The 16,797-nt window shown below is 38.3% G+C and overlaps 1 protein-coding gene across 6 annotated transcripts in view; it reads left to right on the plus strand.

Moving 5' to 3' along the window:
- PHACTR2 (phosphatase and actin regulator 2) overlaps positions 1-9,038 on the plus strand; it is a 273,426-nt gene extending 264,388 nt beyond the window's left edge. For all 6 annotated transcript variants that reach the window (XM_060614415.3, XM_060614414.3, XM_060614419.3 and 3 more), the window contains one exon: positions 2,372-9,038. In XM_060614415.3, the coding sequence (XP_060470398.2) occupies positions 2,372-2,387 (16 nt within the window). In that variant the 3' untranslated portion in view covers positions 2,388-9,038. The remainder of the gene's footprint in view (positions 1-2,371) is intronic.
- The last annotated feature ends 7,759 nt before the right edge of the window (positions 9,039-16,797 follow it).

Raw genomic sequence — 16,797 nt, forward strand, 5'->3', positions numbered from 1 at the left:
TTAAACAAAAGAGAATCTAACAGGATGCTATTAAAGGGACAAGAGCGGGTGTATAGATAGGATGGCAATGAAAGGGGTGTCTTAGGGAATAAAACCTACTGTGTGATTTAGATGACAAGAGGAAGCTGTCAGCAGTGTTGGGGGAGAGAAAAACATTCCACCCCCAAAGGGAACCAGCTGATTTCAAAGGCATAGCTAGTGCAAAGGGCCTGAGTTGGTAAGGATTTTGCATGACCAGAAGGCAAAAACAACACCCAGGTGCCTAAAACAGGAACAGGAATTGTCTCCCTGTAACCAATGTAGATTCACGTACCTCCCAAAGTTATGGCCAAGGCTGGCAGTAGGAATGGAACTCAAAGTGGATACATCCCTACTTTGGTCACAACAAGTTTGCTAACTTTGGAAAGCTTGGTATATCTTATTTTTATTTTGAGTTTTGGAAACTCAAACATGCAAAAATAATATAACAAGCCCCATGCATCCATCATGCAGCTTTTCCAGTTATCAACTTATAGCCAATCTTGCTTCAGCTGTTCTTATGGCTTTAATTTTTCACTTTTTTCATGCTTTGATTTTACATGACAACATATTTTAAGTTGTCCAGTGTGGCAGATATCGTATTCCATGATTAAAAGTGATGAAAAGCAAGTCTTTCCTCCATGCCACACAATCTTAGTGGAGGCACACCTACATAAAGATTGTATACCGTGATAAGTAACTGGTATAAACCAAGTGTTATGGGAACACAGAAGAGAAAGATGATTAATGCTTCCTTGAGAAATGGAGGAAAGGGAGTTTGGAGAACTCACAGAGTGAGATTGCAGGAGTTGGAGATGGGAAGGAAGATAGGACAAAAGGCAGAGCACAGAAGTGGAGAGTATTTGGGGGCTTAAAGTTTTTTTGTTTGGTTGGTTGGTTGGTTTTTGTTTTGTTTTGTTTTTTGAGAGAGAGAGAGAGAGCAGGGGAGGGGCAGAGAAAGGAGGACAGAGGATCTGAAGTGGGCTCTGCACAGACAGCAGCAAACCCAATTCAGGGCTCAAACTCAGGAACCGTGAGATCATGACCTGAGCCGAAGTCAGATGCTCAACCGACTGAACCATCCAGGCGTCCCCGGAAGTTAGGGTATTTTGGAAGTAGTAATAGAGATCTAGCTAGAAACATGGGTTGGGCCACATCCTGAAAGGCCTCAATCACTACTGTAAGAAATTTAAATTTTATTTCATAGGGGAAGGTGAACAATACAATGATGTTAACAAAGAACTGGAAAGATCAGATTAGTGTTTATGATGATATTGCTGGTGACAATGTGGGGCACAGATTTGATCTCCATATCTCTGAGCCTGGGACAGGAAAATGAATTAGAAGACTCATTTATGAGGACCAGTGAACATTAGATTAGACAAGACAAATGAAATACTAAATAGAATTGCGTAAACTTTCTGTGTGGGACCACAGAAATGGGCTGAAGAGGTAGATCAGATAAAATGTTGTAGAGAAGATGACTTTTGACTCTGGTCTTGAATATGAAAACATAGATGGGAAACGAAGGGAGAGGATTGCAATATTAGAGAACATAGCATGTGCACAAAAGCACAGGGCTCCAAAAACACAAGGAGGTTCAGGAACTCACATGGAAGGATGTGAAACCAGCTAACTAGCTAGCTAGCATGCCATTAAAACAGCACTAGCAAAAGATGGGGACACTTTAGTAGACTCAAAGACCGTCAGTCGAAGCAAGACTTGGTGACTGATGGGATATGGAGGGTGAAGAAGAGAAATGAGTTGCAAATCTGAGGGTCTTAGACTAAAAATCTTTTAAAAGGTAGATTGTTTAACAAGATGGAATGTGCCAAGGCAGATTTATAAGAAAAGACCATTTGTATCGTTGTGGATATGTTCAGTGGAACATTTGGGTGGAAATGCCTGTCAGGTATTCGGAAATTCAGGGTAAGAAAGTAGATTTGGTGTCTTCAGTGGGAGGTGATGAGATGCTGAAGATAATGAAACAGTGACTATTTGTTGATGGTTTCCTTCTATAACTAAGAACCAGGTGTAATCAAATCCTGTATGAAACATCCCACTCAGCTCAGTACAGCTCACAGCATGATGCTTAAGATTTGCTATGTTTTGTATACTGATTGCTCTGTATCCTCGATGATATAACCAGAAAATTTTATAGAGGGGCTGTCTCTGCTTTCCAGCCTAACATTTGTAACAGTGTTCTGTTATGCCAGTAATTTATAACAGTAATTCCATTGGGAGATGTCTAGAGCTCCCTTTAATATAAACATTGCTGTACCTTATTCGGTTTACCAACTACAGAGTGCATTTCTATACCATAGACTCACAGAGTTTCTGTTTCTTCTGTCAGGTTTCACCGTCCATAAAGAAGTGTGAGACTCTGGAAACATAGACTGGTCATCTTTGGGGGAAGCCTCTCTTCCTGAAAACCTGATATTGCACTGGGATTTGAATGTGTGTGTTTCCGTTTAATTGGGGAAGGAAGTGTATGGAAAGTGCTCCCCACCTATACAGCCCAGATAGGGCCAACAAGCAAAGGGACAGGTGCAGTGACTCTGCTGTCCAGCATGTGTATTGATGGTAAGCAACACCATGGTTACACCAGTTATTCTCCATCAGGAGTTTTAATCAAGGAAGATGAGCAGAAGACAATCGCTGGGTCCTTGTTACCAGAAAGCCAAATTGTAGAGTGTGGGTTAAAGAGAAATGGGGACTGGAATTGCTGGGCACTGGAAAGGGGTAGGGGTTGAAAATCAGAAAAGAAGAGAAATATTTCATTATGTTAATGAAGAAAAGAAAAAAAAATCAAGGCATAAATATTTTTGAAGTAGGCTTTTGGTAGCTGAGAACTTATTAAGGGATTTTGGAATCTAATCACCCAATGTGGATTCCTTAAAGACCGGATCCTAGAAGAATATTCCCGTTTCACCGTTATGTTGGTGCAGTATAGTACCATTATTTTATGTTGTGCCAGTGAATCCAATTGCCAGAAATAAGTCCGAGTGTTTTCATGCATCTTTTTCTTAAATGCAAGAGACGTTTATTGACTCTTAACAAGCATGCCTGCCCAAATTTTGTTGCATGTTTCAAGTAACATAGCTATATACACACTTTTTATTTTTTTATACTCCTTATCTAATGTACCAGACTTCTACAAGGATAACAGGACTGGGAATAAAGTCAGATGAATGTGACCCTATAAATCTGTAGGAAGCTCTAGAAATAAATCTTTTGGTCTTTCCCTAGCTTGATTATCTTCAAAGTGAAAGCAACTATGCTTGATCTAAGGAAGATAATATTGACAATCACAACACCTTTTTAAAAAAAAAAAAAAAAGTCTGAATCCAAAGTTAAAACTTAAATGCAAGTGTTCTGCCAGCAGTTAGGTCTGAGTGGGGATGGAAAGGACTACTCATTTTCAAGGCTGCATTAGGTTGGATTGCTGCTATTAAAAAAATTAAGTACATGGATCAAAAAAATACTCACCCAAAGGCTTAAAAGAACACAGGGAATTTCCGCTAAGTGGCAAGTGAGGAGAACCTCATTTTATATTTTAAGAGTCTGCAGGTTACATCCGTAAATATAGCATTGACTTTCAGTGCAAAAGAATCAGTGAGCTTAAAGTTTGGAAGTCATGGAAGGTTTCTCTGGGAGTCTACACTCAGTATTGAGACACCCTCATTTGCCATCTTGCCGTTTTTCATGGAGTCACGGGCACAGCATGGCTTCTGCTCCCAAACACATATGATCAGATGTAAATACCCCTTGCATTTAATTGTTCTTTCATGATTGTTTTGTGCTCCTTGTATTAAAAACACATGAGACATATAATAACAAGACAGGACATGGTAGACTTGTATTTTATTCTCAGCGCTCAGGCTAGAATTTTCTGAAATGTTTCTGGTTCATAATATGGAAGACTGTAATTTGCAATTTCAACCAAAATAGCAAACATTTAATCTGGGGGATAAGTTTGGATCCTGTCGTTCATTTGTATTTTACAGAACCACTTGAAATTGAATGATTTTGCTTACGAATAAAAACTTTTAGCCCCAGTTGGCCTATTACAAAAAGCTGGGACCATTTTATAACCAAGAAAAGAAGCTGCCCTTCTTGCTGCACTCAGCTGTGTGCACGAAAAAACCCAGATTCTTCACTGTTGTCGTTTTAGTACTAGTACAAGATGAACTTTTGCTTTTGAAGAAAAAAAAAATTCTGCATGCCCAAGTGTTTTTTCTTTCTGGCTGAAAGGTTTGCGCATGTCACGGTGCTTCGATCCAGCCATGGGCATTAAGTTAGTGCTGATTCTTGCCCAAGTCCTCCCTTTCCTTATAATATTATGAGATGATCACTTTTGTGTCTTGGGAAAAAGTCCAAGGAATGTAATGTTATTTTAATTTTCTAATCTTTAAATATTACCTTAATTCCTAGTCACAAGGCCTCTATAAAATGCTAAATATAAGACATTTATCACTGTTTTGGCACTCGAGATACAGGTCATGGCAAGTCTCTATTTGGTTGATAAAAGGAACAATTTTTTTCCCCATTCGTGGTGCCTGTGATGCAGTTTTTTAATAATCTACAATGAGATGCACCCAGTTCAAAAATGACACTCTGGTCCTTCAGTCTACTGTCTCGCTAGTACGATAGGTCAGATTTATGAACTACTCATACTTTTTCTTCGTACCGATTGACACATTTAGAGAAAAGTTTACACGTTAGAAATGAAAAAGCCAAAAATACTAGCACCGCTAGTCTAATATTTAAGAACCACCAATTATGTCATGAGAATGATTCTTTAAATAAAAAGCTGTGGAAACAATCGAAGGGTTATGAGCTAACCTGTATTTTGCAGAATAAGGTTCTATATTAATAGCTAATTTGAGGAGACGGAAACACTGCATATTCACCTGGCAGCCCATCCAGAGGTCTCTTGTCTGGAAGACCCAAAAGAATGCAAAGTTGTGGACCACCCTATGCCCAATGCCAGCATTTCTGCTGTCCAACCAATAAGCTGCGATTCTATGAAGAAAATAAATATGTGCATGAATCGGGCTGTTGTAACACAAACCAGGCTGTTCCCTACTTAACGTGAGACATTAGGCTGACATAGAGGAAATGAGTTTTCCTGAGTCCCCAGGATATGATTAGGGAAGCAAACAAACCCATATCCAGGAAGATCCCAGGCAGGAAAGAACAAGACAGACTGTAAAACACAAAGGGGCCATCTCGGTCTTTTGAAAAATCAAGCAAAAGAGCATTAACATTAAGGTTGTAAGAAGACGCCATGGGCTTTATCAGCTTCTCCATGGTCTGACACAATTAGTCCTCTGGTGATCAGCGTGCATTTAAAGCAGCCCTGCCTGATAATTCCCTGTGTATGTGAAATGTCTTGCATTTTTTTATGTTTGATATGATTTACCTTTATGTTAATTCCTTAAATTATTTAAACCAAATCTACAATATTCAGAGGAACATTTTGGGTATCTGAATAGCTGTTCTAAGTGGAAGAAAAAGCAAACTCATCCATCTTCTCTGATTTACCCAGAAAAGCAGACTTTCTGGTTTCATTTTCATCTCCTTTATTAGCATAATGATTGTAGTCACTTATCTTTCTCTAACGTTAGTAAATATATTTCTGTTAGAAACTTCTGAAATGTAAGTGGAAATCTATTTAAGACAGTAAAGGAATTGAATGCACCCTTGAAAGTCATCAAATATTGAAAATGAGAGATAATTTCTTAAAACCTGTAATTTGGGTTTCACACCCTGCGGTTAATTCAGTGCTGCATTGGTACTTTGAAAAAATACAGTAACTTACACTTAAAAGAGAAAACAGTCTGCATTAACGCTGCATATCCTGATACATACCACGTTTTAACATGTAACAGGCATTGTGTTTATACCCAATAGTCAGAGACAGCTTGCAAAAATGATACCGTATTCACAATAGAAGACAGCTTTGCCTACCACATAGTTGTAGGTGCACATTTAAAGAGTTAAAATGCTCTTTTCCTCCTTTCTTGCTCAAAAATTTCTTCAGTTTATTATTCTTTAAGTGGTCCCAGCAGTACATTAAACATAGTGAGAAGCCTTCCTCAAAAATAGGTGAGATGGAAGAAATATACGATTATGTCATTTTCATCAATATGGTAGCTAAAGCATTTCTAAATTCCAGCCATATTATTACCCCTAACCTTACTAGTGAAAGTATATGATTTGTGACAGGAATTAATTTCTTCACATCATTGGAGTATGTTGTGAGCCGTAAGGAGCCGCTAGGATGCAATTTATTTGCAGAGTTGTCCCTTGGCCTCTTGAAATGGGTTATGTTCCACTATTGAGTATTTGCTGTCTTCTTATTGGCAGGATGTATCACACTGTTTTGCTTGGCAAAGCAGAATGAACTTCTGGAACTGAAATATGTCCTAGAGGGGAATGCCATGGCAAAAGTCATCATCAAATTAATAGGACTATTTTTCTGAGAGAAAACTTATCTTTGGGTAGTTCAAATTCAGATTTCCAAGAGCTTGGCAGTGACCAAAGGCTGGTGGGGACAAAGGTAGAATACTCCCAAACCATTCTGACTTTCACTTTCCTTTTACTTTTGGTAATAATTAAGCATAAGCTTTATATGAAAATGGGAATCACCATAACATTTCTAGAAACCAATGGAAGCATAGCTCATAACGTCATTTCAAATTAACAAATCCCGTATACATTCTGCAAGATTTCTGGCATAAAATAAAATAAAATAAAATAAAATAAAATAAAATAAAATAAAATAAAATAGAATAAGAGAATCCTGTGGCAGCTATTCTCACCAAAAACCAACCCTACCGGCGAGGGTCATTTTTAGCAATGCTAGGATTTACCGCACAAAAAATGTCATCCAGCTTGTCACGTTGCTCATGCAAGGTGCCCCTATGTGCAGAGCACTGTTGATCAGTGTTTCTCAGTGAGGGTGCCTTTGACATTTGGAGCTGGGCAATTCTTTGTTTACAGAAATGTTCCCCACGTTGCAAGACGTTTAGTATCCTAAGCCCCTGCTAACTAAATGCCAGTAGCATGCCCAGTCACTGTAAAACCAAAAGTCAGAAGCCCTCCCCAGTGTTCAAATGCCCTCCTAAGGCCGTACCACCTCCCGTGAATACCCCTGTCTAGTGCGGTTTGAGGACACACAGGGAAACCAACTATTTCAAAACATCGTCCTGACTGCCTTGCATTACTTTGGGCCCTGAACAGTTTCCTTCCCTTTTACTTTTCAAGGCTTCTGCTCCAGGGAAGCTTTGGTTTGCCAGTTCTTCAGGGAGGAGGTTGTCTGGCAGTCTTGTCAGTTCGAGCGGGCATAGTCACTTGGCTGGTCCCTCTTCTGTTCAGGAAAAATTTCAGATGAAGCCAAGTTTCTTCTCGGTTTTGGTCTCACAGTTTCACTTCAGAACTACACTGCTGATCACAATCTTTGTCAGTGTCATGAGGATTGAATTGTACGGCTTAATACACAACTAACAATCCACGTAAACAAAGCCTGTGGTCCATGAAAATCACCAGTAGATTTCACCTGGTAAGGTACATCCCTTGAGTTACAAAGTAGTCACCTCTTTCCCCTCTTAAAAAAGCATTTAATCTACATGTGAATGCTTGAATTCGCCCTGTATAAATATAGTCATGCAGTTCAATTTTACTAAAATTCTGAAGTATGAAGGAAGCGTGGATTAACTGGATGGCATATGTATTGTTCCTACTTCGATGATGGTCATACACAAAACAAGATGAATTTTACCTAGGTGAAACATTATTAAACTATGCGAACGATACATAAACATACTTATTCTCTGTCACTTTTTATCACCAAAACTGAGTAGTAAATATGTCCTGAAATAATATGCATGAATGGGGGCTTATAGAATAGAATAATTTAGCCACTAAAATTTTTTTTAATATTAAAATTTCTAAATAATCTTTTTCGAGACAGAGCAACTCAGAGTCGATAAAGGTGATTATATTGTGAAGATTTAGATGGTGCTTAAGAATTCTTAGCTTGTTAAATACCAGTATTTTTTTTTTTTCTTTTTAAGAATAAATTAAAGGGAGTAAATGAGGCAGAATGCCACTGCACCCTCAGGTCAATTTCATGGTATATATTAAAATGCCAATAATATTTGTGCCACTTGCCAATTTAGGGGACTTTTCCCTTACTGGATGCTTTTATTATAGTTTGACTGTATCATTACATTGCTTCGAGAGCCTTCACAAAGAGATGTCACCATTGCAGTGCTAACTAGCATTTGAAAACAATCCGAATAAATCTAGGGTCAAACCACTTTCCTTACTTAAAATATAGGCACTAATTTTTATTTTTATTTTTTTTAATATTTCTTCTGTGGCTTAGAAATGTGCCAGTGTGTTCCAAACATTCTGCACCAGTTTCACCAGATGTAGTACCTAGCAAAAACCTAACCTGTCATTTTTTTCTGTGTCAATAGTGACCTTCAAATAAAGCACTATATGCATTCTTTTGTTATTTCAAGCTTTGGTTTAAGTGGTTAAGAGTGGTAAGCTGTGATCATCATCAGACTGACTGAATGATTCCTGATTTCCAATGAGTAATCTAATTCTACATATTACACAGGTACAATATCTGTGACTGTAAATAACTGGAACTATACACTGATTAACATGACAGTTTCTCTTTTTGTTGTTGTTGTTCTTGATCTGTACTGTATCATAGTATGTGGGTAGAAATACCTCCAAGTATACACAGATATGTATATGTATTCCACTATTGCAACCTGAAAGACAGACTATGTATTATCTTTTTTTTATTCCTTACTGGTGTTTGTGTTATTTAAAAAGCAAAATTATGCTCTCCTTAGTTGTATAATATTATAGGATACTTTGCTGTGCACAATTCCAAGTGCCTTAGAACATTGTTTAGCTTTCTTAAGTATATATAAATGCATATATGTATAAAATTGGGAAAAGTTACCTCAATAAAATCATTGGGAAATCCCCAACTTTAGTTTCTTCCAATTCTATTGTATTGAGATAGTGCTCGGTATTTTTTAATTAAAAGCTCAGTGAGTTCTCCCCTGTAAAGCAAGAATAAGGTAGTTCTTCTAATTGTTTATTATTCCAACTGCACCTAATTCAGAGATTTCTGTATGTAAGGTCTTGTGATTTGTACTTTTTATTTAAAATACCTAAGAATTACTGCGCGAAACAGCAACTTACAGTATATTTTTAAAACTTGCTTTTTTTTTTATATCTGAGGATATTTGATGTTGATGTTTTTATTGACATTATACTGTGTAAAAATAAAAGCTAGTCCCTTTAGAGTTTATAATACAGAAAATAAACAAACTTCCTCATTATGCTTACTATTTAATGTATTATAAGCAAAGAGAGGTTGGCAGCATATTTTGGCCAAAAAAGGAATTGGAATATATTTATCACTTTTTCAACAGTGGTTACAGATTGTAACTTAGCCTCCCTCAACTCTGGGATAAGGGCAAAGGTATGAGAGGAAAGTTGACAAGCAATTTGTGTATCATTATCCTAGATAGAAGATATATAAGAGAAGACTGGGACTAAAAAGATTCTTTAAAATTTTTTTTTAATGTTTGTTTTTGAGAGAGACAGCCATGAGTGAGGAAGGGGCACAGAGAGAGGGAGACACAGAATCCAAAGCAGGCTCCAGGCTCTGAGCTGTCAGCACAGAGCCCGATGTGGGGCTCAAACTCACAAACAGTGAGATCATGACCCGAGCTGAAGTCGGATGCTCAACCGACTGAGCCACCCAGGCGCCCTGGGACTAAAAATTTGTAAAGTAGGTTTGAGAAACTGTCCCTAAGTATGCTATTAAAACTTAGCTATACATCCCCAAGGTAAGTATAATAGTTCAACAAGTACTTCCCATTTTTGCTCACACTAAACTAGGGTCTACATTGAAGCATTAATTTCTAAAACCCAGTAGAGGTAAGAAATAGATAATTTTTTTTTCATTTTATGTAACACCGTGATGGCATCAGATTTATTGTGATTGTCTCTTTGCTGGACTCCAACTCTGTATGGAGTGGCTGTCACTATGCTGCTGTCCACATGGAAGCCAAGTCCTTGCTCATTTTATGGCTTTTGAACTCTGCCCTTTAACAGGTGGTCACTAAGAGTAGAACACATGAAACTCTAGAGAAAGGCTAAGAACCTAAAATTTGTGTGAAGGCTTTTTTGCTCTTTTGCCAAAACAGGGACCATTTCTAGGGTTTTAAGGAGAAAAGCTGTAGATAACTTTCACAATTAGAAAAATATCCTAAGGTGGAGAGAACTTGCATTTCAATGCTTGTTAACTCAAGGATTTGTTCCCGATGGACTTTTGACCTCAGCTGGCCCAGGTCACTCTGAAATAGGAAGCACTCAACATTTGGAAGAATTTGCCCCTAATTATCAAGTAGGCATACTCAGCAGCTCAACCTTAAGTTATAAGTCATCTTCTCCATTGTCAATTTAAATCTGTTACCTCTTTACGTTCAGCCCCTTGATTACCTCTGAAATCTTGGTCTTTGCCTGAGTCTTCCCCAACCAATCCGTTCTTAATCCTGCTACCACATTATTCTTCCTAAAGGATAGGCCTCATATAATTCCTTCTTAGAACTTTCCAGTGAGTCCCCTCTGCCTACTGAATACCTCCCAGGTGCTTCAAGCTAGCCCTCAACATCTTCTGTGGTTTCACCATAGACCACAGTTCCAGATTATTATTTTATTCCTCACTCGGGCCTAAGTGAATGAAACTCGTTGTTTTCCAAATAAATACATCATGCATTCTTCCAACATCACAACTTTGCTTAATTGCCATTCCCTCGAGCTAGAATTGTCTCCTGTTTATTAACATCCACCCATCCTTCTAGGAAGGGCTCAAATGTCTTCTCCAGCTATTGCATTGTAGTTTCTTTAAAGTGTTCAACACCAGGGGCTCCTGGGTGGCTCAGTCTTTTAAGCATCTGACTTCTGGCTCTGGTGATGATCTCACGGTTCATGGGTTCGATCCCTGTGTTGGGCTCTGTGCTGACAGCTCGGAGCCTGGAGCCTGCTTTGGATTCTATGTCTCCCTGTCTCTCTGCCCCTCATACTCTGTCTGTCTGTTTCTCTCTCTCAAAAATAAAGGGATGGAAGACTAAAGAGCTTAACAATGGCTAAATTTTGAAGGTCCTTCTAACCTTTCTAAAAGAGTTTGAAATTTATTCTTAAAACAAAGAATTTTAAGCTCAGGGGCAACACCCTCAGATTTGCCCTAATTACGCTGGCTATAATGACAAGACTGGATTGGAGGAGGCAATGTTGGAAGCATGAAGACCATTACTGTTGCCATAATCTGACTGGAAGATTATGGTGGCCTCAACCAAGGTTTTAACTAAGGGAATGAAGAGAGAGACATAAATTCAAGGGACAGCTGAAGGGTAAAAGTGATTGTTGCCTGTGGTAAATGAGGGATATGGAAAAGTAAAGACTATACCTATGTTTTCCGTTCGGGCAACTTGGTGGATGATGGTGATGCCATGTGCTGAAATAGAAGGCAGCAAAGGTAAGGTTGTGTGAGTGGGGAGTGTGGGGACAGAGAGCCAGGCCAGGAGAGTGGAGGAGGTATGGAGAGGTGAGGCATTTAATTTTGGACGTGAAATTCAATTTGGATTGTCTGTCTGTTGAGACACCCACATGTGGGTAGAAGTAAGTATTCAAGTGGATATATGAGTCTAAACGTCAGGAAGAAGGTCTGGCCTACATAGAGGAAGTTGAGAATATTAGCACATGTAACAGAAACTCTGGAAATGAATACACCTCCCTAAAGATAATGTAGCTGAAGACTAAATAAATTAGTACAATGAAATTCAATGAACTATTTTTTCTTCACCAGACTTTGTCTCCAAGACCATAAAACCATTTCATTTACACATCATCTGAGTGCTTTGGAGAATATATGTATTTTTAATTTTAACTGGGTTTTTACTGGTTAGCTTAATTTTAAGTAAAATGGAGTAGTGTTTTATGTACAGGGTTAAGTTGTAAAGCAAATTATATTTGAAAATATATTGTCTCAAATACAATGAGCGTACATATATTTCAATAGGTTCGCACAGACTATTTTTACTTCAATAGTGAAATATGTGGCTGGTTCTGTAAGTCAGCCACAGATGAGGAAGTTAGTTTACATTTAAGTACTACCTTGTGTTAAAAAAAAAAAAAAAAGAAAGAAAAAGAAAAAACAAGCAAACCTTACCTGAAAAAAACAAACAAACCTTGCCTTTAAGCATAAGAATTACACTCAGCACAATGAGATGCTCATACCATAAGCACAGGGAATATAGTAATCGAGGAAATAATGGTCAGTGTCTCACCCACATTCCCAGTATGAGTTCATTGATGGAAGGCAGGGAGAATCACTCAATAGTAATGATGGTAATCTTATTTCTTTCTCATTTGCTGAAAACATACAGTTAAATTCATAAGTTGAACTCATGGATGATGTAAGTACCCCATATTTTTTCAAAGTTTGTCACCTGTCTCAATAGTGTCGTAGGCACTTAAAGGAGACTAATGATTTGTGAGCTTTTAATAGCCCAAAGCTAGAATGAGCATAACTGAATCATACCAAAGAAAACTCAAAATTCATGTTATAATTAGAAAGGCACAGAAAAAAAAAAAAAAAGGATTAATATTTCCAAAGGGTATTCACCAATGAAATGTATGTACTTTCAGCTCAAGGAACAGGAGTCAGTAAACATAAAGCCAAGAAATATTAGGAGTTTGTGCTGTTAAAAAGGATTTTTAAAAATATACAATTACTGGGGATACAAGCTAGCAAAATAATCTAAGTATGTAATATAAAGGACCTGAAAGGTACTGGGACTTGAGAGAAATCAAAAGGATTAGAACCCAGGGAAGCTGACAAGTTGGGTTAAAAGGCAAGCTGGGAGATTCCCATGATGTGAATCCGATTTGAAACAAAGCACATGTTCCCGGACAAATCCCAGGTGCTGGGGGCCCTGATTTCAGGACACGGCCATCCTGAGGCTATCATGAAGTTAGGTGAGTAACTTACACTAACCTGGAAGAGGACAATGCTAACCTTCGCTGAGTGCTGAGCACAGGCCAGGCACAGGCCCCAGAAAACGTGTTTTCTCATTTAATCCAACAACGATTCCTATAAGGTAAGTATTAATAATATTATCCTTCCCGTTTTACGTTCAGGTGAGAAAACAGAAGCCCACTCGCCACCCCAAGTTACACAATAAAAGTGAAACAAACCAGAGTCTAATTTCAGCGAGTATACCAAGCATACTATAGCTGTCATTTAATTTGTGCTTCACTGGAAGATGATGCATTTCCAGAGCAGCACGCACTTCCATTTCTGGTTTTGTGAGGACTTTGCGCCTATCCTTGCCTTTGAGCTATTTCGCAACTTTGTAAGTTGTAGAAAGCTGACGGTAATGTGGAATAATTCTTGGCTCCAGACACATACATAAATTCTGCCCAGTGGAAGTTCAACTGTCTTCCCTAGGTCACTGGGAAAGAAGCCAGTTTTGTCTCCATTTGCACATTCTTCTCAGTATTCCTGCTCTTTAAACGTTTCTCTGAATTGTCCTCTGAACTAATTGTAACATCTTGTTTCCCTCATTAAAAATGTGTTAAATAAAATCTTTACATGTGCTCACTTTATGCATATATTTTTTAAAATTATTTATTTTTGAGAGAGAGACAAGAGTATGAGAGGGTCAAAAAGAGAGAGAGACACAGAATGTGAAGTAGGCTCCAGGCTCTGAGCTGTCAGCACAGAGCCCGACGCAGGACCTGAACCCATGAACTGTGAGATCGTGACCTGAGCCGAAGTCGGACGCTCAACCGACTGAGCCACAAAGGTGCCCTCACTTTATGCATATGTATGAGAGTCATGGGTTTCCCATTAAAAAATTATTCTTTAACAATGTTTATTGGACAAGATTATATTAGTATTTAACCTGTCTCATTTTGGTTTTTTTTTTTAAGATTCTGTTTTTTAATGTTTGTTTATTATTTTAATGTTTATCATTTATTTTTGAGAGAGAGACAGAGCACAAGCAGGGGAGGGTCAGAGAGAGAGGGAGACACAGAATCCGAAGCAGGCTCCAGGCTCTGAGCTGTCAGCACAGAGCCCAGCATGGGGCTTAAACTCACAAATTGTGAAATCATGACCTGAGCCGAAGTCGGATGCCCAATTGACTGAACCACCCAGGCGCCCCTGTGTATTTATTTTTGACAGAGAAAGAGAGAATCCCAAGCAGGCTTTGGCTGTCAGCATGGAGCCCAACACGGGGCTCGATCCTACGACCTGTGAGATCATGACCTGAGCCAAAATCAAGAGTCAGACTGTTTGACTGAGCCACCCAAGCGCCCCTTAGAGATTTTATTTTTAAATAATCTCTATATCCACCATGGGACTCCAACTCACAACCCAGAGATCAAGAGTCACATGTTCTATCTGCTGAGCCAGCCAGGTGCCCCACTTTGGTTTTTAACTATCCTTACTTTTTTTAGATACCAAACGTAATACTTCAAATCTTCACTGTAAACATATAAACAATAAAATACATAAAATAATGTAAACTATTGTGTCTTTTTCCATTGTTTACGGTTATAAACAATGAAAAAATATGTCAAATAGACCTCTAACGTTCCTGTAATCCCAGCTCCTGATGGAAAATCGCTATGGCGAGTTTGGTACATAGTCAACCAGATAGTTCTCAATGCTTGCACTATGATATTTCTGTGTAACATGTTTTCTATTTATAATTTTTAACAACAATAAATGCCATTTGCATAGTGTTCTACAACCTGCTTTTTATTTCATGGCGTTCTACACCCGCTCTTTTTCTGACTGAATAAGTGTCCACATCCTCTTCCTTAGAACAGCTTCATAAGAGATTATGGTTATTAATTTTTTTCAATTCATCCCTTACTAGTGGAATTTTAGTTGTGTTATTATGTCTAATAAAAACAGTGCTACTGTGGACATTCTGGTACATGATCTTGATGCTCTTTCCCTTTTTATATATTAACTATCTCCATTAGCTCTATTAATATTGTCAAGCACGTAATTTATAACTCCTAAAGTTACTGCATCACTGTCTAGTTAGTTTGCTGTATTCAAGCAAGTTTTCTCCACTTTTTGTGTGCGTTGGTTTCCCGGTGCTGGGGGTCTTTGGGCAACACTGACGGAGAACCACTGCTAAGTGTGATATAAATGGTGTTAAGACAGTAAAAACGGTTCAATGGGAAAGTTCATTTCTCATAGAAAATACAAAATTTTTCAAAGCCTAGACTAAACCAGAAATTAAAATTAAGTTAATTAAAATTCTGTTGGGGTGCCTGGGTGGCTCAGTCGGTTAAGGGTCCAACTTTAGCTCAGGTCATGATCTCATGGTTCGTGAGTTCGAGCCCCATGTCAGGCTCCGTGCTGACGGCTCAGAGCCTGGAGCCTGCTTTGGTTTCTGTGTCTCCCGTTCTCTCTGCCCCTCTCCTACTTGTGCTCCCTCTCTCTTTCAAAAATAAACATTTTTAAAAAATTAAAAAAAAATAAAATTCTGTTTAATTATTTTGAAATGGATGCCATTTAGTAGAGCATACTAATAAGAGACTAGGTGGTTATTTATTAGTGATAGGAAATTTTTTTCTGTGTTAAGACAAGGTTTTGTATATATATACTATTTTAATGAATGCATTGTTCTAGATACTGTATTAAACAAATATTAAATAAGCTCACATATATATAGTATAGCTCTAATGCAAGCAAGCTCACCATGTGTCGGCTTTTTGAAATAGGGTATGTTGTAATGGTTAAGGGTGCAATTCTCCGGCTACACCTGAATTCACAGTCTGGCTTCATCATGTAGGGTTCTGTGCTCTTGGGCAAAAGTCCACTTAACTTTATGTTCCTCAATCTTTAATCTGTATATAACAAGAGAATAATGATAGTATATCTCTTAAATCCTTCCTTAAGAATTTAAGGAGTAAATATATGTAAAGTGCTTTAAATAGTGCAATTCTTATTGAGCCCTTACTATGCTATATGCCCTGGGGGAAGTAAATTAGGTAAGACAAAAATCCTTGCCCTCAAGTGGGTTTCTGCAACTTGAGTCTAAAGACATTTGAGAATGGTACGGGTTTATAATTTGGCGTAACTGAGTAGTCACAGGGTACAGTGAAAACATTTAGGGTGGGCCCTAGTTTTGAAGAGTATAAGTTTCCTAGGGGCAGAAATGGCTAAGCTAACTGAACAGGAAGGCGAGAGAAAGAAATTTTCAGATGGGCACAAGAAAGTCCATCTGTTTTAGGTACATTTGGGAACTGCAAACAGTTTGACAGGGCTGAGTCATAGAGTGACGTGTGGGGAATAGGAGACACAACACTAAATTGATGGGTAGAGGCCAGATGATAGAAACTCTCAGCTGCTATGCAAGAGTTTGGACTTTATCCTGAGGCCAGGGCATAGACATTGAAAGGTTTTGCACAGGAAAATGACATGATCAGATCAGAGTACTAAAAATGATAAATTTGATAAGAGGGGTAATGAGGTGATATCTTTGGCTATTTAAAAAGTAGAATGGACAGAATTTGCTGGCTGCCTGCTTTATGGTGGTAATGTAGCACATGGTTAAGGGTGTGGCCTTCTTGACCAGATGGGCTACGCATCTAACTTTTCCATTTATTGTGTGACCTTAGGCAAATCACTTCAGTGCTCTGAACTTC

The sequence above is a fragment of the Panthera onca genome, chromosome B2 (genome assembly GCF_046562875.1).
Source record: "Panthera onca isolate mPanOnc1 chromosome B2, mPanOnc1 haplotype 2, whole genome shotgun sequence".
Lineage (NCBI taxonomy): Eukaryota > Metazoa > Chordata > Mammalia > Carnivora > Felidae > Panthera > Panthera onca.